Source organism: Cinclus cinclus, chromosome 17 (assembly GCF_963662255.1).
Source record: "Cinclus cinclus chromosome 17, bCinCin1.1, whole genome shotgun sequence".
Lineage (NCBI taxonomy): Eukaryota > Metazoa > Chordata > Aves > Passeriformes > Cinclidae > Cinclus > Cinclus cinclus.
Genome location: NC_085062.1, coordinates 11,948,766 through 11,968,780, shown reverse-complemented (window position 1 = coordinate 11,968,780; position 20,015 = coordinate 11,948,766). Strand labels below are relative to the sequence as shown.

The 20,015-nt window shown below is 46.4% G+C and overlaps 3 protein-coding genes across 4 annotated transcripts; all 3 read left to right on the top strand.

Annotated features, from left to right (window-relative positions):
• Positions 1-1,983: 1,983 nt before the first annotated feature.
• On the top strand, positions 1,984-5,180 carry LOC134050870 (macrophage migration inhibitory factor-like). The gene is made up of 3 exons (XM_062504277.1): positions 1,984-2,087; positions 4,482-4,655; positions 5,114-5,180. The coding sequence occupies exons 1-3, from the start codon at positions 1,984-1,986 to the stop codon at positions 5,178-5,180; spliced, it is 345 nt and encodes a 114-aa protein (XP_062360261.1).
• Positions 5,181-7,536: 2,356 nt separating this feature from the next.
• On the top strand, positions 7,537-9,762 carry LOC134051041 (macrophage migration inhibitory factor). Its single transcript, XM_062504538.1, has 3 exons — positions 7,537-7,696; positions 8,482-8,654; positions 9,485-9,762. The coding sequence occupies exons 1-3, from the start codon at positions 7,589-7,591 to the stop codon at positions 9,549-9,551; spliced, it is 348 nt and encodes a 115-aa protein (XP_062360522.1). The 5' UTR covers positions 7,537-7,588; the 3' UTR covers positions 9,552-9,762.
• A 765-nt stretch (positions 9,763-10,527) lies between these two features.
• Positions 10,528-19,690, top strand: DDX51 (DEAD-box helicase 51). Of its 2 annotated transcripts, XM_062504139.1 has the most exons (16): positions 10,528-10,566; positions 10,745-11,115; positions 11,524-11,768; positions 11,874-12,024; positions 12,682-12,827; positions 13,159-13,230; positions 13,402-13,508; positions 14,044-14,152; positions 14,520-14,665; positions 15,336-15,528; positions 16,135-16,250; positions 16,341-16,457; positions 17,374-17,475; positions 17,735-17,798; positions 18,010-18,144; positions 18,941-19,690. In XM_062504139.1, exons 1-16 carry the CDS (start codon positions 10,544-10,546, stop codon positions 18,965-18,967), a joined length of 2,124 nt encoding a protein of 707 aa, XP_062360123.1. In that variant the 5' UTR covers positions 10,528-10,543; the 3' UTR covers positions 18,968-19,690. The 2 variants fall into 2 exon arrangements, with proteins under 2 accessions (XP_062360123.1, XP_062360124.1); XM_062504140.1 differs by lacking the exons at positions 17,735-17,798; positions 18,010-18,144; positions 18,941-19,690 and having other exon boundaries at positions 16,341-16,481; positions 17,374-17,411.
• The last annotated feature ends 325 nt before the right edge of the window (positions 19,691-20,015 follow it).

Sequence of the window (20,015 nt, the reverse complement as noted above, 5' to 3'; positions counted from 1 at the left end):
ACACTTCAAATTTGGAAAACTAAAGCGTGGCAACAGAAAAAAAAGTATTGAAGTGAAATTTGCTGCACAGCAATCCTGGAGATGTAATGGAAATTTCAGTGGAAAACATCCTAGTAACTTTAGGCAGGGAGAAGGTCCTGCTAAACTGAGATATTCTTGCATGCAAAAGAAGTAAAATGGCTACTATAAAAAAAAGCAGAGTCTGGAGACCATCTCTGGTGTCTAAGGAACTGATTTTCAACCTGGCGCATCAGCTTCTGGGAATTACATCAGATGTTTTCACAGAAGAAAGAGTTTGTTTTGGAAATGTTTTTCTTGTTATGTAAGCAAGCTGGGAGTAACGACTGATTATTGTACCCAGCAGTAAAAATAGGTTGTGAAGTTCATTGGAAATAGTCTAAGTTTTTCCAAGTGACCAATAACAAGTATAGGATGACTTGTAAGTAAACACTTTGGATTATGCCCCCTGCTTTCCTCTAACCACTGAAGAAAAAATGAATCAATATCACAAACTACAGCTCCTCTCCTTACAGATGGAGCCGTCACTTGGGTTTGTTTTTAACACTTTGGCTTAGGAAACATACTCTGAAAAGGCTTTTTGTAAACCAGATTTTATTTCTGGATTTTTCAGGGTTTTCATTATTTTCAGAATGCATACAGGAAACACAATCCACAAACGTGGGCTGTAAATGAACACTGACACAGTAATTTCATCTCCTGACTTTTTATTTGCTGACTTTTTACAGCAAGGATGCTGCAGTGAAGGAACTAACTCAAAATCAACATACACCATGAAATCACAGGATGGGTTGGGTTGGAAGGGGCCTTAAAGATCATCTAGTTCTACCCCCCTGCCATGGGCAGGGATGCCACCATTTAGGTCAGGTTGCTCAGGGCCCAGTCAACCTGGCTTTGAACACAATCAGCTTCAGCACGTTCATACAGAAGTTTTCACCATTTAAAAGTATTTGCTTTAATGACACCGTTCAAAACAAGCATTTAGTGCAAGCTATAGAAAACTCTCTCTCTTTTTTGTTACCTGGAGAAAAATTGAGTGAGTAGGAAAGCTCTTAACTCAGAAACTACTGGGTATAAAAACACAATTCACTTTTAACATGGAGAGATTATCAAACCATTTATTTTATCCCCATCAGCATTTTCAACCTTCTTTCCCAACACATCTGACTGAGAACAGCCCCTACCAAGTGCCAAAAGATCCCTCTAAATCACTTCTCTCGTGTAAGGCTCTTCTAGGCAGCGGTGAGAACTGATCCCAGCCCTGCCACACGCTCCCTCCACTCTGGGTAAAAGCTGCCCATGACAGAAAGCCTGTGGATTTCCTATCTCTCAGGAGTTATGACTGTTATGGAACTATTTGCACAACAAAGAAGAAAGTTGAAAACAAGCCTTCTCTGAGCATGTAGAATCCAGTGCTCAGCACAGCAGAAAATCAAGGCCCTGATTTTAAGGCATCTTTGTCATGACTTAGTCATGGCTCAGGAAAGGTCTGCACAACATGTGTCACTGGGGGTTTTTTGTTATGCTCTATTCCACAGAGAGAGTTTCAGATCTCACAGTAGAATTGTGCATCCAATTTTTAAAAAATAATTACTAGTCTTACATAAAGAGGTGCCTTACAACCTACACTCAGTCTCTGAAATGCTTACTTACTCACTGGTTTCATGACTGGGCTGTATCCAAATACGAGGTGTCATTTTGGATGCTTTGGTTTCCAGAGTGCAAAAGCTGGGGTTCCTTCCCAGGCCAGTGCATTGGCTGTGTTAGCAGCTGCAGATGGCACATTCAGCCTCCCCTCTCCTGAGACACCCCCACCCCTCTCAATGCACCTGCTGAAGGTATCACTGACTATTTAGAGGCTCCTGATGTGTTTACTAGCACAGTAGGTTGAGCCAGCTTGTGGGTGAGTTAGAAGTCAAGCTGAGAACAAGGTGAGCTGAAAAAAGACCTGCTTGTGATCCAAAGATGCCAAAATTTATTGTTAACACAAATTTAAGCAAGGATAAAGTTCCAGAATATTTTGCAGGGGAGCTTACCCAACAATTAGCAAAAGCATTGGGCAAACCAGCACAGGTAAGTCCATTTGCTGAAATGTTTTTCCTTCTTTAGTCAGCTGAGCCTATGCAATGAGCTGTTTCTGAGTGATAGCCTTGATAAACTAATATAGTTAATGACTCACCAGTATTTGCAGTCTTCTCTCTAGGAGAATATTATTTTTTCACTGTAATTTAGTTTTATTGAGGTCTCAAACCCCTGGAGTAGTAGGGTGATATTGCATGTAGTTATGGGTGTATGTGAAAACACTGGGCATATGTGGGTAGGTGTCCACAGGTACCTGTGAATATCTCTCAGGAATCTGGCTGACTGAAAAGCAAACCTCACCATCCACTTCCTTGCTGAGCCCTGTTGAAGAAGAGCCTCTTATTTGCCACCAAATTGCCTGTAGCTTAGTGCTTACTGTTGAAGTAAAAAATTATTTATTCAACTTGCTTTGACATCTGGCAAAAATATCTGTCTGGCATCCTGCTATTTGTAGTCAAAATATCAGAGTAAAAGCTGCCTGCCGGTTTCACTACCAGACTGGAGGGGGTTTACCTGCCAAAACATATGCAGTATACTACTGAGGTGAAGTCCTGAAATACTGGTATTGAGGGTCTTACTGAGATTTATAAACCTATTATTTTCTTAATACCGGCTGGTCACTAGACACTGTATCAGTTGCTTACTGAAGACTGTTGAATATGAAAAACCAAAAGAAAACCTCTCTACAGAGCTGTAAACTTCATAATATGAGCTATAGCTCAGTTGCTGTAGCAGCAGTAACTTCAGTGAATTGGCTATGGATTGGAGCTGCTTGTTTAAGCACCCTTTCTGCATATTGAGGAGCCCATTTTCAGAAAATGTTTATTTTGCTTTGAGAGTGATGCTTTGAAGCTGTAGAAAGAATGAAGTTTTGGTGCCTACAGAAAGGGGTCTGAGGGCTCCCCAGAAAACCTCTCTCTATGCACTGGGACACCTAAACACGTTTAGTTCTTATGTAAAATTGATGCATTCTATCCCTCTTTTAAAAAAAACAATTTTTATCAATCTAGCAAACAAGTACTTGCTGTTGGAGAGGCAAGGGGTGTGTCTTGCATAAGAGCTTCTGAATATAAAGCTAGAGGCCAGAGCTGGGATGCAGCTGGAACAGGCTTGTGCAGCTGTGTGGAAGGGATATGTAATGAGACTTAGAAATATACAGGGAACAACAAAGAGATTTTTCTGAAGAGGACATACAAGCTCTTCGTGCAAAGGAGTCAATGGGAAAGGAAGAGTCTCTTAGTTATAACACAGAGAGAAGGAAAGGATTAGGGTAGGCGGGAATGCAGAGCTTTCCTCTCACAGGAAACTGTACTATTTGGGAAAAATACGGATTTTTAATAAAATAGCATTTCTTTCTACTGGAAAAACTGCTCTAAATATTTTCAAACTGCTCTAGGAAGAAAATAATGCTGATTAATGCCTCAACATGATTTTTCTTTTAATAGTGATAACCTGCTTCCTAGGTAGATGTTAAAGGCATGGATGTACCTACATATGGCATAAAGTCAAGAGCACATGGTGTCCAGATAGGGGAGAACAGGGCCAAGCAAGTGGTACCTCAGCAAGATCTGCTTGGCTTATGCTGTGCTGCTGTGGTGTGATGCACCTTAGACCCAAACAAACTGTAAATGATGGCCAAGACTAATTACCCAGACAGTTCCTGGTACTCAGGCTAGCTTGTTTTACCAAGAGGGCTAATTGCTGCTGAGTTCCAACGATGCAGTGCTAATAAACGTGGGTAAGAACAGCACAGAAGCCAGATGAATGCTAGAGGAACTGATCCCCAGATTCCCCAGTGTGTGGATCTGACACTGTGTATTAGGAGCAGGGAAAATTGCGGGCTGGTCATTAATATTAACATAGATACTTTCTTCTGGTTTTCCTGATATCAAGAACAAAAGCAGGATTAGGTTGTATTTTTTTAATGAGGAGGGATGTTGGTTTAGGCCTCTGCTCTGTCAGTTCACATTTACCTCACAGTGAAGACTGCAGCAGGAGCCAGTGAGGTGCAAAATCTCCCTGGAACGCAATGCGGCAGCAGTGCCATTGCACACCCCCCTGCCCCTGAGCTTCCCACACAGGCAGGGAGAGCCTGCTGGCTTGGAGGAGGTGCTGGAGATACCACAGGTCACTGAGCTCCTGGAGCACCTGGACTAGGAAGCCTAAAAACTATGGAGTCTTTGTACTGGCCTTGGACATAGCAGTGAATGAAAATCTAGACAGTAAGATGTCAACAAATGAAAGACTTGCATATGAAAAATATGCACTTATTTTCACTGTTTAGGTACAGTTATTTTCAGTTTAGGTACATCAATGTCTTCCTGGATTTTCAAATCTTTTCTTAATACAGCACAGAATATAAGATTCATTTTCTTCTTCCAACAATATCTAGCAATACCGGTATCTCCTGACCAGGTGATGTCCTTTGGTGGCTCTAGAGATCCTTGTGCTATGTGCTTTCTCTACAGAGATAAGACGGGGGAGCAGGAGAACGAGGTCTACCCCAAATTGCTTTGTGACCTGCCAAACAAACAGCTGAAAATACCATCTGACAGGTGAGCTCATATGGCAACTTGTCCGACATGACTTTCCACAGATTGAAAGACTGTTCTTCCCAGGCTGGTCCTTTGGTGCTCTCTATTAATGTGCTGATTAATGAGGTTAAATGCCAAGTCAACTGAGCAACTCCCCAGCTAAAAAGAAAAAAGGAGCCATTGCATGAGCTGCAGTGCTGATGTCCAGAAGCTACAGAATTCCTTGGTTAAAATGATGTAGGTTCAGGCACTGTACCCACAGATACCATGTGGAAAAGATCAGGTACAGACACAATAAGTTGATGACTAGGAACTCCAGAATGCAGGTAGATGAGGCATTAAAAGGGGCAGGAGGAAGGGAGTGTAAGGTCTGAGAAGGATAAAGCCCTAGGGGAGATGTGTGTCCTGGTGCAGGAGCACCCTGATCAGCCTGCAGCACTCTGCTCTCAGCTGTTAACGATGCCTGTCTTCCTTTCCAGAATCCACGTCAGCTTCTTTGACATCAGCCCTGGCAATGTAGGCTGGAATAACACCACCTTCACTTGAGGTGCCCTGGAGTGGTCACAGCTTATTCCTGAACCCTCACTGTGGTTTGAGAACTGCAGTTCCAGTCACCTTCTGGCATCTGCCAAATGCAGAAGGCATTGGTGCCTTAGCTGCTGCTACCCACTGCTGCTTTACATCTTGCCTGCTGCTTAAATAAAAATGCAGCAGAAGCCTTATGACTGAGACCTTCTTGTTACTGGGAAGACCTGTAGTTGAAATAGAGGGTGCCTTTTCAAAATACTCTTAACAGAAGCTTTTCTTTTAAAAAAAGTTTCGTCATATATGAAGATGAACTCTCCTTCTGCCTTTGCCCTGTCCATGCTCAAGAGCCAAATTTCAAGAAGAGATAAATATGTCTTGACCTGGTTTCAAGATATATTTAACTGATGTGGCTACAACTGTTGCACATGTACCTCCCTTCAAAAGGAGCAAAGACATGATTACCTCTTATTTAAAAGGGCTTGAAGTCCAGGTCCTCTTTAGGCCTAACACTACAGGGATATCTAGATGAGTAGCAGAAATGCTCCTGCTGTGAGTCTCCCAGTGCTCAGCATAGCCAGAGGGAGTGAGTGGAAAAAAACCACTGCTCACTGCTGTGCCCTCCCCTTTTCATCCATTGAACAATTTGTAGTGACAGTGAAGATTAGAGCACAGGTCAGAATGAGGCAGAGGCACAGCAAGCCACACTAAGCCATTCCTACGGACTGAAGCGGTGAATTAATTATGAAAGGAAGATTTGCATACAAATATTTATTAATTAAGCCCTTGGTCAGATAAGATCATTTGCTTCCAAAGTCAAATAAAAGGTTGAGTAGAGATGTTTCCTGAAATTCTATAGTTAAGTGTATTGTGAGTTTTTTCTGGAAGAGCAGACCTTATCATACCCCTGTTCTGAACTCTATCAACATCCCACTGTGTCCCTACCACAGCTTTGCTTTGCAGCCACAGACTTTAAATATAGACCTGCACCTTAAAAAACAAAAATGCTTTGTTGAGACAACAAATGGAAGCTGCTTTGGTGAAAACCTCTTTCTTAGTCAGGGAGGCAAAAGAGAATGAAATTGGAAGTCTCTCCATTGTGTGGCAGCATAGCCAGGGGTTGCCACTCAGCCTGGCAGGCTGCAGGGCAAGCACACCAGTGGTGAAGTTGCTTTCAAGCTTTTCTCCCTGCAAGGGTAGAATTCCCACCACACCTCCACGCAACAAATCTGCGAAGCAGGAAGGTGAGAGGAGCAAGCGGGCAATGGCAGGGAGCTGAGGGTATCAAAGGGAGGAAACGTAATCAGTTCTTAGTGGCTGTTCTTAAGCGCTGCTAATCACTAGAAAAGGAAGTACTCCAGTTCTCCTTGTAACTGTGTCACTCCAATGCATTCCCGGATGACACCATCCCTCACTCCTCATTGAGGGCTATGAGTGTTCACATATGTAACATGTACGTACGGGCAAGCTTTCTAGCAGCAGCAGTGCACGAGTGCGGCGTGTGTGCAATGTCTGCGTGGAGAGGGCTCCGGGCCTGATCCTCTTTAGCCTTCCTGTGAGTCATTTCGTGCAGCAGAGCAGCGCTGCCGCCGTCGGGGCAGGCAAGAGGCAGGGTGGGGAGCTGAGCCCTGGCAGCCTACGTGCATCACATCACACAGCCCAGCACTCGGCTCCGCTGCCTCTCGCCTCCCAATAGGCACGCACCCTTCTCTCCTGAGCAAAACAAAATTCACTTCAAAATTCACTTTCTAGTATAACAATAGGATGTGAAAATGGGGAGGCTGAGGAGCAATAGGCAATTTTTAATTTGACTGAAATATATTAGAGCAGAATTAATATAGCAGCAAGGCAGACGTTTCTGCTTACACCGAGCTAAAGCTGTACACACAGTTAAAGCAAAACCGCTACAAATGTTACTTTATTTTGAAAAAGAAAAAATCCTCGGAGCCAGGGCAAGTATTAGTTTTTGCAACTGCAAAGCTGAGGCCGATATCCCTGTGTGTCCCTGATCCCGCAGAAATCAGTGAGAGCGCTACAACGGCAGCATCACATGCGCTGATACCAGGTTACGTATGAGCCGCCCAGCGCAGCCGGACTCCATTCCAGGAACGAGCCTGCAAGAAACCCTCAAAAAATGTTCAGGGGCAGTAACAAAGCCAAGGAATAAGGGCGGAGAACCTGCCACGGGAGGGGCCTGCACGCCGCAGCGAGTGCGGCAGACCGCGGAGCCGCTGCGCGCTTCTGTCCTGTCCTGTCCTGTCCTGTCCTGTCCTGTCTCGTCCCCGCCCCGCTCCCTCCCCTCCCCGCCGGGCGGGGCCGCTTCACGTCCGGGCCGGCCCCGCGCACTAAAAGCGCCGCTGACGCCTCCCCGCTCCACTGTGCTGGTCCCGCCGCTCGGTCACGCTTCCCTCGCCGCCCCCGCCGCCACCATGCCCATGTTCACCATCTACACCAATGTCTGCAAGGACGCCGTGCCCGACAGCCTGTTGGGCGACCTCACCCAGCAGCTGGCCAAGGCCACTGGCAAACCCGCGCAGGTGAGGGCGGCCGGCGGGGCGAGCACGTGCGCGGCGGGGCCCGGCGGGAGGGGCGGCGCGGAGCGGAGCGGCCCCGGGAGCAGCTGCGGTCCTGGAGCTCCTCCGGAGGAAGGAGCCTGTGCCCGTTCCACCCCGCGGCGCCGTCTCCCGACGGCCGGCCCCTGCCCGGAGCGGCAGCCGGGCCTGCAGGAGCGCGGCGCTCACGTAGCCGGGGATGTGCTGCGCCTGTGCTGGCTGCCGCGGTTCGAGCGGCGGAGCTGCGCAGCGGCACGGACCCACCCGGGCCGAGGCTCGGATGGACCGGGCAGCTCCCGGCGGTTCAGCCGTCCGGCACGGCCCCTCTTGGGCCAGACCGCAGGAGCCGGAGCCCGATAAGACCGAACCGCTGCCCGGCTCTCCGGCAGGCCCATCGTCTCGGTCCGTGATTTGGGGATGTGAGCTCTGGCACGCAGGCACAGGTTTTGGGCCTTTATCTCGCTCCGCCCCGCGCGGTGGCCAGGCTGTGGCGGGCAGGAGTGCCTGCCTCGCCGGCGGCTTTGTGCGCACACAGCCGCGTTGTAAAGCTGAGAGCCGGGCCGAGGCTCCCCGCAGCCCCCAGGGCCGTGCCCCCCGTGGGGGCTGCCGGGCCTGAGCCTCCCCTGGGCCTGGGAAGTGCGCAGAGACCAGCACTGAAGAGCTGCCGGACCCCAATACAAACTGCCCTGCTTAGAGTTGGTACCTAAAGTGTATTTTCGTCTGGAGAGGGCAGTTCAGGCAGCCTGTAACAGAATGTTTCCCTCCCGCAGTACATAGCTGTGCACATCATACCTGACCAGATGATGTCCTTTGGGGGCTCCACCGATCCCTGCGCGCTCTGCAGCCTCTACAGCATCGGCAAAATAGGAGGGCAGCAGAACAAGACTTACACCAAGATGCTGTGCGATCTGATCTCGAAGCACTTGCACGTATCTGCAGACAGGTGAGGCTGGGGCACAGTTTATCTGACACAGTTTCTGGCTTTCTGAAACAGCTTTGAAAAGTCTATTTAAAAATTTAAAAACCTAGGAATAAGTCCATGTGTTTTGGAAAATACCAAGTGATTGCTTGCAGCACTTTCACGTCCATGTAAGAATTTGGTGCCTGCCTCTTTCCCTGGAGAATCCTCTGTGCAATGGCTTTCTGTTCTGAGAGTAGGGAAAACCACCAGAGCACTGACAAGTTGCCCGGTGTGTCTTTTGCCTCTGAGGTTTGGTGTCTTGTCCTCTGGGGAAGCAAGGCTGAAAGCACGAGCAGGGAGCAGTAAGAGACTGGAGCTGAGAGACAAAAGTAAAAGCCAGCAGGTTGTGAGCAGCTCCCTTGCAGGCTGCAGAGTTTGGGAGAGTGTCTGTGTGCAGCTGTGAAGAATGGGAAGAACCTGGTGCCATGAGGGTTGAAGGGAGACACGAAGAGCCTGAGGGCCTGCTTTAACTCTCCAAGGCTGCCAGTCTGTGTGACACGTGTGAGGGACTGCAGTACTCAGAAACAAAAAGGTCTGATCTCCAGAAATTCTTGACAGGTTGCTAAACAAAAGCTGTCTGGTGTCTGGGCAGTCCCTGACTGTAGAAGAATTTGTATTTTAAAAATAGATAAAGAAGTACAGTTTTGAGGACTGAGAAATACTGACTGTTTGGAGGTTCCACCAGATTTTGGGCAAAGATTAAGCTTGATGTTTTTTCAAGCAAAAGAATGGGAAGTACTGTTCTGTTGTCCCAACTTATATAAATGAGTTTAATAAGGTTGTTGTTATTTCTTCTTGTACCTCTTCTGCAGGATCTATGTCAACTACTTTGACATGAATGCTGCCAATGTGGGCTGGAATGGCTCCACCTTTGCGTAGAGCTCTCCCCATCTGTCTGAAGAGCTGTTCCTGGACCTCCCTGGACCTCCCTTCACCCTGCCCTGTAGCAGAGACCACAGCACAAATGGCCCCTTGTTGCACTTTGTGCGCTCTCACAGATTGTTGGCTCCTTGCTAGTGTGTTTAAATATTGCTGCTTTGACATTCCTCTGTTTTCTCTGTGTAGAAAACAAATAAAGATTTAGAAGTAAGCTGTGTGGTGTGGGCTTTGGCAGGTTGGGGATGGAGTTGGGAAGTTGCTGGCATGTCTGTTTCACTGTGATCCTAAAGCAAACAAAAGGAATGTTTTGGGTTTGCCCCTGTTTCTTAGACACAGTACTTCACACTGTGGTGATGGTGCCTAGGGCTGATTCCTGACAGCACTCCACTGATTTTTACCTTGCTGTGGGTAAGGCTCTAGGTGTGTTCAGGGCTGCTTGTTGCTCTGAGGTTTGTTTTTGGATTGTGTCTGCTATTGCTGCAGTCTTTGGCCCAACCCTGTGCCTGCTGCTTCAGAGCGGCTTTCCTCTGAGGATGTGTGTGGCCAAATGAGCAAGGAAGGAGTGCTTTTGCTCACTGAGGGGGAATGCTGTTACCCACATCGCTTACACTGCCTGCTCAGTGCTGTGGAAGCTCTGCAGGGGCCTGCAGCTCTATGGGGAACGCTTCAGTGTGCTCTGGCAGCTTGTCCTCGCTCTGACGCGGTGCCAGCCTGTCCCTCGCTGGGGCTGGGCCCTGTCCTCGCTCTGACGCGGTGCCAGCCTGTCCCTCGCTGGGGCTGGGCCCTGTCCTCGCTCTGACGAGGTGCCAACCTGTCCCTCGCTGGGGCTGTGCTGTGCCCGTCCCGCCCTGAGGCTCCCCGGGCTGAGGTTCCCCTTCCCCCCCCGGCCGGCAGGGGGAGCGCGCCCACCCCGCGCCTTCCGGAGGCTTCCGCCGCGGCCTCGCGCGTCACGATGACGTCATCTCCGTGCGCCCGCGCGGCGCGGCGTGGCCATGGCGCTGTTCTGCATCCAGAGGTACCGCGGGCACGGCCCCGCTCCCTGCTCCTCTCCCGCTCCCATTCTTTTCCTACACCCGTACCCTTTCTCTGTCCCGGGCTCTGCCTCCACACCGGGCTCCAGCCGGGGGTGTCTCGCCGGAGGTCTGTGCGGGCTGGCGGTTCGTGCCTCAGGAGGTTTGTGTGGGCTGTTGCAGGTACGGCGGGGAGGACGAGCAGGAGGAGGAGGCTGAGGCGGAGGACCGGGCTCGGCTCCTGCTAGAGCGGCTGCAGCAGCAGGCGAGGGCCCGGCAGCTTAAGAAGCAGCGAGAGGCGCAGCCCCAGGGAAGGGAAGGCCCAGGGAACGACGGGCTGAGCCCCGGGGTGGAGCCCGGCGAAGGAAAGAGGAAGAGGGAAAGTGAAGAACAGCCCAGTGCGCTTAGACAGAAGAAGCTAAAGACAAAACAACAGCCCCGCAGCTCTTCAGAAGAAAGGGCTGGTACTGAGGAAGCAGCAGATGGCAGCAGCCCCACAAAGAAGAAAGTAAACAGAAGAAAATCGAAAGTGCAGCGAGGGAGGACTGAAGCAGGTAAGAATAAAGTGAGGGTGTAGGATTTCAGTTCATTGTGGTTTACAGTTTCCACAGAAAAGTGGACACGAGCTGCTCTTTGAGTACCTTGCCCAGATTACCTGATTTTGTTTTCATCTACTTAATATGTTCCCAACTTTTTTTTTTTTTTGAGGGAAGGCCCTATACTGCAAACTTTGAGGATCAGTTTAGTGTAAGAGGAGGAGGGAAGCACATCACCTCAGTCTTATTGCATCTATGCAATCAAAGAAATGTTTGACTTCTGCACTGGGATTTAGGGAAAAGAAAGAGCTTGCAAGGACTTGTTGCTTTATGTTTTTACTTGTTTTTTATGTGTAATATTGCTAAATCTCTTCAACGTGGCATGCTCTGACCTGTAGCTTTGTATTGCTGTTATCCAAATTCCAGATTCTGAAGAAGACATAAAACAACAAGAAAACAGAAACAACTTTAGAAACAAGTCTAATAAAAAGAAGAAGACAGATGAGGAAACACAAGGACATGAAACAGGGAAGAAAGAGAGCAGTGAAAAAGCTGAAGGAAATCAAACTACAAAGGAGGAGCTGCCTTTAGTAGCTCCAGGGGAAGAAGCAAATTGTCCACCCTCTAGTGTGATGATTCTTGGAGACTACAATGCAAAGCCAGTGCAGAAGGTAACCAGCTTGACTGAATTTCGGCTTGATGGTTAGGAAAAGAATGCTTCTTTCAAATTTTATTTTACATATGGTATTGCCATATTCTCCTTTCCCTCACCTCAGGTCCAGCCCTTCTTGCCACAGTGGCTTGCTCAACCCAAACGGGTGCAGAAACGCATCAGAGATAATCTATGTCCAATCAGAGAAGTCCCAGGAATCCATCCTCGGCTGCTGAAAAAGCTGCAAATGAATGGAATAGAGTCCTTTTTTCCAGGTGCCTTGATAGTGCTTTTGTTTTTTTCTAAAGGGACTTAAAGGGTTCCTGCAGTCTGGTGCTGTATATTTTATGTAGGCAGTGAAGTAATGTACAGGACAAAATGTAATGCATGAAAGGGACTGTAGCAGATCTGACCCTTCTTTCTCAAAGCTTTGTCTAGGCTGAGTAAAAGTCTGTTATCTACTCATAAATACAGCTTGGAGTAATGGCTCAGAGCTGCCCAAAGAGGGAAGTCTTACTTGTGTCCTCACAGTTTCCCTACTTAGGCCAAGCTTGTGCTTTAGCTCCTTACTGTCCACTGTCTCTGCTGCTGATCAGAGCTTTCTGGGAACTCACTCAGCTCATTAAAGCAAAAAAATCCAAACAAAAACAGGAAATCTATTTGTTTTCTGTTACTTTGCCAGTTTTGCAAACAACTACAGTAAATGCTAGTTCTTAAATAAGAAGAAAGGACAGCTGGATGCAAGGACAAGGTTAGAGGGTGACCTTCAGTCCAGCTGAGCCTGGGGACTTAGGCTGTGTCAGAGACCTATTAGGGTTATTCTGGGAAACCAGAACACATTTTCACATTTCAAAAATGCTTTTATATAATATAAAAATAATCACTGAGTTCATTGAGCATACGGTGTGTGTTGTGTTTCTGGTTTTGTTCAGTCCAGGCAGAGGTGATTCCTGCCATTCTGCAGAGTGCCTCCAATGGGTACCTGATGGGGCGGGGGGGATACCGCCCCAAGGACATCTGTGTCTCAGCACCCACGGGCAGTGGGAAGACCCTGTCTTTTGTCATACCCATTGTACAGGTGAGTTTGTCCTCGGGGAAAGTATCTCTAGGGGAAATGCCGGCATTGCTTTTGTTCAGGCAGAACCTGAACTTTAAAGGAGGTCAAAAAGCCAAGGAATTTGTGGACATAAGGTGGCAGATTTTCAGCTCAGAGCTGTCTGAGGGAGCTTGTTTTCAGCGTCCCACTCCTTTTCTCAGACAGAAGGCACAGCATGGAGAGTTGGGAGGGTGGAAAATGGAAACATAAAACTGTGACAATGTGTCAAGCCCATCTTCTCTCTTTAGGTTAGGCTCAAGAGCCCTGTTCTCCCCCATTCTTTCAGGGACTCACTTGGCCTTTATTTTGGCAGGTTCTGTTAGATCGAGTGGTTTGCCACGTACGAGCTCTGGTTGTTCTGCCCACCAAAGAACTGGCACAACAGGTATGTGGCTCCTCACCATCTCAGCAGAGCTGGGCTGAGACTGGTGCCAGTACTTTGGCTGTTCTGTGGAGCAGGCTGAAGACCTGCCAGTGAGTTTGATGCTGTTCACATAAAGGAAAGTATTTACTGCAGCTGAATCTGAGGCAGCTGACAAAGCCCATCTCTTTGCAGGTGAGTAAAGTGTTCAACGTTTACACTGACGGGACGGGTCTGAAGGTCGCTTTGATTACTGGCCAGAAATCTTTTGCAAAGGAGCAAGAGATGCTTGTCCAGAAAAAGTAGGTTAAAAGGTATTTTGACAAGGTTTATAGAGATTGCAAGCTAGTTAATCTCATTAAGGTGGGGTCGAGATATAGACTATTGCAACACAGCATCATGCTATCGTGATTTTGGGTGATAGGTTTATATGCTGGACTCTGGTGGTTCTGTCTTGGTTACAGTGCTTGTTACTACCCGTTTTGTGATTGTAATGTTTTACTAGATTTTGGGGGTTCTTCACCAGCAAATGCTCAGAATGAGAGTGTTTGCCTTGTGCCCACGGGTACATATGACTGTGGGATTTTGCTGCAATTAGTCTTTCTTAAAGAGCAATGAAGAGTAACACATTGTGTTTAAAATAAGGCAGCACAGTAGAGACAGGTGTTTGGTGTCCACCACTGTCCCTGCATGCTCTCCAGTGTCAAGTCCATATGTGAATTTTGTTATTCCTCAGTTAATTGAGTGGTAGGAAAACCTTAAGGTCTGCTTCTGAAGGTCTCTGCTACAGGCTTTGTTGTGAAGAGAGACTTACTGATGGGCTGTTTGTCCTTTCAGAGTGACAGGCTACTGCAGCCTGGCTGACATTGTGGTGGCCACACCTGGGAGGCTCACGGATCACATTAACCAGACCCCAGGCTTCAGCCTGACACAGCTTCGCTTCCTGGTGAGTCACCTCCACAACTCTCCCATCTGAATGTAGTGTCTGCTACAGCAATAATTCCTGCTTGCTTCTTGTGTGGAGCATAAATACCTCTTTGTTGGAACTGTTGTGTGGGCCTGCCTGCATTCCAGATTGTGGAGGGAGCAGTCACAAGATGAGATGTTTGATTCTAACTCATGACACCCAAGCATCCGCCCACTTCCCCTTCTCTTAGGCTCTTGCAAACTTGGAGTAAGGATGGGCAAGGAAAGCAATTCTGTTGACTAGAAGCTTCCCTTATCTTGCCTTCTGGCTTGCTGGTTACAGATACAAAGGAAAATAAAAGCTCCCAGTATTTAACAAGTGGTGGTTTTCATCCCTGTGAATTCAGATCGTGGATGAAGCTGACCGTATGATTGATGACATGCACCAGAACTGTCTGAACCGAATTGTCAAAGCTGTATTCCAAGGAGAAAATGGCTCTGGCTCCAACATGCTTTTTCAGAGGACCAAACCAGGGCCTGTAACAGCAGCCAGGTAAGTTGCAGAATTCATTTCTTTGAGCTGATAATATGGACACCAGCACCTGGGTGTCACTGCCCTGCTCCACTGTACACTGCTGCACAGACTCTCAAAGCTTGACTCCTGAGAAATGTCTACCAAAATAAGGCAGCAAACAGCTGATGCCAGAGGATGTCCTTCAGACTAAGTATTGTATTCTCCAGGCTTTCCTTATTTAGACTAAAGGAGCATCAAAAGAATGCACAAATACTGCAAATCTGTGATCCATTTGCACAGTAACTATAGTAATGCCTTCTGGCAAAGCTGAGTAATGGATTTGGAGGAAAACTCTTGCAATTAACTATCTGCAGCTGCTGGTTTTGTACAGCAATGGCAGAGATGTGTCAGAAACTGAGATGAATGGCCAGGGAAGGATGTGACTAGAATGAGGACATGGGTAACCAGGGTGCAGGGACTTGTGCAGAAGTAATAGATTGGAGTAGTGCATTTGACTGAGAATTCTCACCAGTTCTGTCTGTGAGCTCCACCATAAAAAAAAGGTGGAAAAGAACCTACAGGAGAGGCCCAGGGCAGGAAAAGAGCATCAGAAAGCATTCATTGCTTCCCTTGTATCAGTGAAGGTACTTGGGGTGAAACTCCTTTGTCCCATCCTCAAAACTCAGTTTCTGTGTACTTTTTCTTTCAGTTCCTGCTCTCCTCAGATACCCTTACAGAAATTGCTGTTTTCAGCCACACTGACCCAGGACCCAGAGAAATTGCAGCAGCTGGATTTATTCCAGCCTCGTCTCTTCACATCTGTGTATTCTGAGAAAAATAGAGATGGAACAGAAACTGAACAAGATACTAATAATAAATACACACTCCCTGAGGGGCTATCGGTATGATGTGAATTCTTTTGAATAATTTATACTTGCAGATTTGTTTCATTCTGGTCTATCTAGTTGTGGTTTTACCCTAAAATCTCTTCCCTGAGTTTCCTTGCAAGAGTGGCTTTGGGAGCATATATGACCCAGAGAGCTGTACCTTTGCACATTTGTTTTCTTATGACTTAATGTTCGTTTGGTTAAGACTTGATTATATTTTTAAATTAATCTCTCTTCATGTCAAATTAAGTCTAGCAGCAATGGGGAGTGGAACTAGAAAGTCATAATAATGTAAAAGCACCTATCAGTTGTCCATACATCTAACATTCATTTCAAGACATGTATATACAGGCCAGCCTGTAGGCAGGAAGGCAGTGCATGTTGTTACTTGGAATTGAGATGGAAGAGCATTAGAACAACTCAGGTCCCCTGTCTCCACTCGTGTTGTATTCTGCCAGCCTGTTTATTCTAAAAGGGGTGGCACTGTGGGCTCTGGTTTTGCTGCTATTAGTCAGCTGTAAAACATGCAAGCTTGTGTAGGTCATGGACAGGTAGTGGGTTTCAGGGAAGATTAGTCTTGGCAAGAAGTAACTTTTCTCTCTGAACTCCTGTTGACTGCAGCAATGTTATGTGCCTTGTGACCTGAATTCCAAGCCTCTGCTCCTCTTGTATTTCATGCTGACAATGAAATTCACCCGCGTGTTGTGCTTTACCAACTCCAGGGAAGCCTCACACAGGTAAACACTAAGGAGATCACTATTGTAGGTATCTGTCAAGGGGTCTTACAGAAGTAAGGAAGTGACAGTTTCCCTCCCATTTACCTGCAGGCTGTTCCTGCTGGTTCAAGCCTTTGGTGGAATCACGGTGGCGGAGTTTTCCTCTCGGTTACCTCCAAATGAGAGAAGGAGAACCATGAAGGAGTTTGAACAAGGAAAAATACAACTGTGAGCATCTTAAACCAGTTTCCTGTATGTTTTCCAGCACAGGCTGTTTCCAGTGTAAACTAAACAGAACGAGGGACGCAGTTACATGGGGTCTTCTAAAACAGAGCATGCAGGAGTCTGTTGCAGAATGGGTGTGAGACTTGGACTTGCGACTTTGAATTGTTTATCCTTCATGTAACTCAGCCTGTTCTAATCTAGCTGCAGCCTGATTTTCTATGTGTTGTTTTATAACAAGCAATAAATACAAATGGGTGTTCATAGAGTTGCCCAAAACACATAGGTTTGCAAATCTGGAGTTTAATGTTTGTGCTGGGCACCTGGTACATGTAGGGCAGAAATGGATGTTGGTGCTGAAACTGTATTTAGTGCTAGAGATTCCTACTGAAACAATCCCGGCTCAGCCTGGCATACAGGTCTACTTCTATCCATGTGTTTGATTTGCATTGTGGTTTTGGTAGCTGTATGAGATTGTATCTGTGGAGAGTCTCTGAGGAAAAGGTAAATACTTAATTTCTTTGTTCTTTCTATCCAAACCTGGTGTATAAAATCCTCCTTGTCTCCTGGGATTTCTCACCTCACTATTTGTGTTCCGTGCTTGTATGGAATGTTCAGATTCCTTAGAGATTTGTAAGCTCCAGTGAGCTGGGAGGTGTCTGGCATGCTTAGAGAACCTGGGAACACTCAGTAACCTTTCATGCACAGCAAATGGTGACAAGCCTGTAATGATGCTTGGAGGTCTGTGGACTGCTAATAAGGCCAGTGGCAATAAGGAATAACTTGCAATGCTGCTGCCAGGCTTAGAGGCAGAGGCTGACTGTTCAGTTTGAACAGAGAGTTGTGCTGTATTCACGTGTGTTTTATTTGTGTGTGTAGTGCCTGAGATGTTACTTGAAAATTACTATATATACCTTTACAGGTTAATCAGCACAGATGCCACAGCCCGAGGGATTGATGTTAAAGGAGTGAATTATGTGATAAACTATGATGCACCACAGTTCATCAGGACGTACATTCACCGGTAAGACAACAGGAACAAAAGGAAGATGTCTGAGCTTAGTTTGCTTTGGGATATTCAACAAAGGTGACATGCACTTAAAAGGGCTTTTAGCTTTACTTTTTACTTTAGTATGCAAATAGCTTTCTAGCAAAAATTAAGCCTAGCATTGCTTGGAATCACTTTCTTAAAACTGGAGAGTTTCACCATCAGAATCTTGAAGTTTGATAGTGGCAGTGACTATGAAGCTAAACTGACTTGAAGCTACTTTCTCTGTTTTCAGGGTTGGAAGAACAGCTCGTGCAGGAGAAGCAGGTGTTGCTTTCAGCTTGGTCCTTAGAATTCAGGTATGTCTTTGGTGTGAGATTCATTTGATAAGGATGCATGCAGGGGCATAAGGATAATAAAGTTCATACTACTTCCCACCTTTTCCAGTCAGCTGAGCTTTGTGCTTGAAAACTTGAATTATTTCCTGACTAAGCAGCACGTTCCCAAATGTGCTTATTTTGTAGCTGATAGGCAGTGGGATGTCTCATCTCCAGTGTGTGTTTTGTGCAGGAGCGGCGCTTTCTGCGCATGTTGAGGGATGCTGGCATCCAAGATATAAAGAAACACCCAGTGAAGGGCAACTCATTGAAGCCATTGGTGCAGCAATATGAGGGAGCTCTGTGTAAGCTCGAGAAGACAGTAAAGGTAATTGAAATGAAGAAGAAAACAAACTGTGCAAGTCGCAGTTTGACGTTTTTATTGCAATTCATGCTTAGCACAAGTATTAGTGTCCAGGATCCTTGCCTTTGTCTGAGACAGTACCAATCCAGTGTGAAGGCAGCATTTGTGGGTGCCTCATTATGGAATCCTCAGAAAGGTGAGGAAGAGAGAAAGAGGCTTCTGTCAAAGTTTGGCAGTATTCCTGGAGGGGTATAAAATACATGCAGATGTGGCATTTGGGGATGTGATTTTGGGGTAGGTTTGGCAATGCAGGTCAAAATGGTTGGATTCAATGGTGTTGAGGGTCTTTTTCAACTGAAACAATTCTGATTTTTGGTGATTTTTTTCTATTCTGCCCTTCTCTTTACCTCTGTAGCTGGGATTTTGACAGCTACCAAAGTACTATAAGCAAAATACAGAGACTAAGCATTTTGTCATACAGAGTTTAAGGCTGTAATATACAGCTATCTGCAGGCCTCTTTATATACACTAGTGTGAGGTTGAGAGCTTTGAGACAAAAGCAGGGTAGCATTTACCTTGCCACATGGGTCTAGTCCTTAATAGACTTTGTGCTGCATGATTTGGGCAAGTGTTCTGCTCTCTAATCCGAGAACTCATAAATACCTGGCCCTGAAAAATTATGATTTTGAGTAGACTAGGAATGTTTGAGAACTGAGACAGAAGGGATTATTAAATTGTCCTATTCCTCTCTGAAGTTCCTTCTGTGTGACTCTGAGACAGGGGCATCTTCAGTCACCTTCTCAACTTTAATTTTGAACAGAATGAGCGAGCACAGAAACGAGCCTGAAGGAGTGGAAGCTGAGATGGCTGATGTGGCACTGAAGCTGCTGTTCCCCATGGACTGTTCCCCAGCACAGCAACATTGAGTCATGGTCCTTCAATGGTCAGTTCCTCAACCTTATCAAGTATGAAGTCAGCTATTACAGGCCTTACTCCTCTTTCAAGGACACTGTGAATAGAGTTCAGTTACTGGTTTATTAAAAAAAAAAAAAAGATAAATTTTGAGATACAGGTTGTCTTGAAGAGGACTTTGTATCCTGCTAGCATATCCAGCTCTTGAGCGTGGCCTGATGGAACTGCTGCCCTCCAATGGTGAAGGCTGGGCTCTCACTTCTGCTCTGGGACAATGGTTCTGGGACAATTTGTCTGCAAATGCATAAAGACCTGTGCAGTGCCTGTAGCAGAAATGTGTTTGAAGAGCTGCTCTAGGCTGCAGTGACTCCAACTTTTAAGTAAATATTAAATAAATATTGTATATATTTTTAGAACAGTGTCTATTAAAGATTCCTGGGCTCAGGAATTGGACTTAACTATCCTTGGTTCCTTCCAACTCAGGATATTTTAGAATTAGGGATGGAGATGCTGTTAGAAGGACACAAGTCTTGGGTCTTGTCCTTTTCTTGCCTATGTTGTTTCCCTCCAATGTTCTGTACCAGAGGTAACAGCAGGTATTATTAAGTGCAGATTGATGTTAATGCAGACTGAAATGTCTGATGTCTAATATGAATGTCCTGGAGCAAGCTCATGTCACTGCAAGCCATAAGCCTGTATTTGACACATGCCATGGTATTTTTAGCTGCCCTGGCAGAAGACTTAGAGCTGCCATATAGCTGTGGCCTGCAACTGCTCTCCAAGGATTGCTTTTCCTTCAGCAGGAATGGCTCCAGCACTGGCTTTTGTTTTGCAAACCAGCATTAGCAATAAATTATTGAAAGCTGGGAATATTGAAGAAATGGGTTTTGGGAAATGGTGGTTGAGTCTTGTGAAGATAGGAGCAAGGTTATTTAACAGCAGTGAAGCAGTGTGTGTTCTCATACTGTGATTGCTTACTCTCC

Bases quoted from the DNA above. Each gene is read 5' to 3' on its own strand.
- LOC134050870 (XM_062504277.1), top strand. From the start codon at position 1,984: ATGCCAAAATTTATTGTTAACACAAATTTAAGCAAGGATAAAGTTCCA. The intron at 2,088-4,481 runs ACAGGTAAGTCC...TTTCTTCTTCCA, and splicing joins AAAGCATTGGGCAAACCAGC to ACAATATCTAGCAATACCGG. The intron at 4,656-5,113 runs GTGAGCTCATAT...CTTCCTTTCCAG, and splicing joins CTGAAAATACCATCTGACAG to AATCCACGTCAGCTTCTTTG.
- LOC134051041 (XM_062504538.1), top strand. From the start codon at position 7,589: ATGCCCATGTTCACCATCTACACCAATGTCTGCAAGGACGCCGTGCCC. The intron at 7,697-8,481 runs GTGAGGGCGGCC...TCCCTCCCGCAG, and splicing joins CCACTGGCAAACCCGCGCAG to TACATAGCTGTGCACATCAT. The intron at 8,655-9,484 runs GTGAGGCTGGGG...CCTCTTCTGCAG, and splicing joins TTGCACGTATCTGCAGACAG to GATCTATGTCAACTACTTTG.
- DDX51 (XM_062504139.1), top strand. From the start codon at position 10,544: ATGGCGCTGTTCTGCATCCAGAG. The intron at 11,769-11,873 runs GTAACCAGCTTG...CCCTCACCTCAG, and splicing joins ATGCAAAGCCAGTGCAGAAG to GTCCAGCCCTTCTTGCCACA. The intron at 18,145-18,940 runs GTAATTGAAATG...AATTTTGAACAG, and splicing joins AGCTCGAGAAGACAGTAAAG to AATGAGCGAGCACAGAAACG.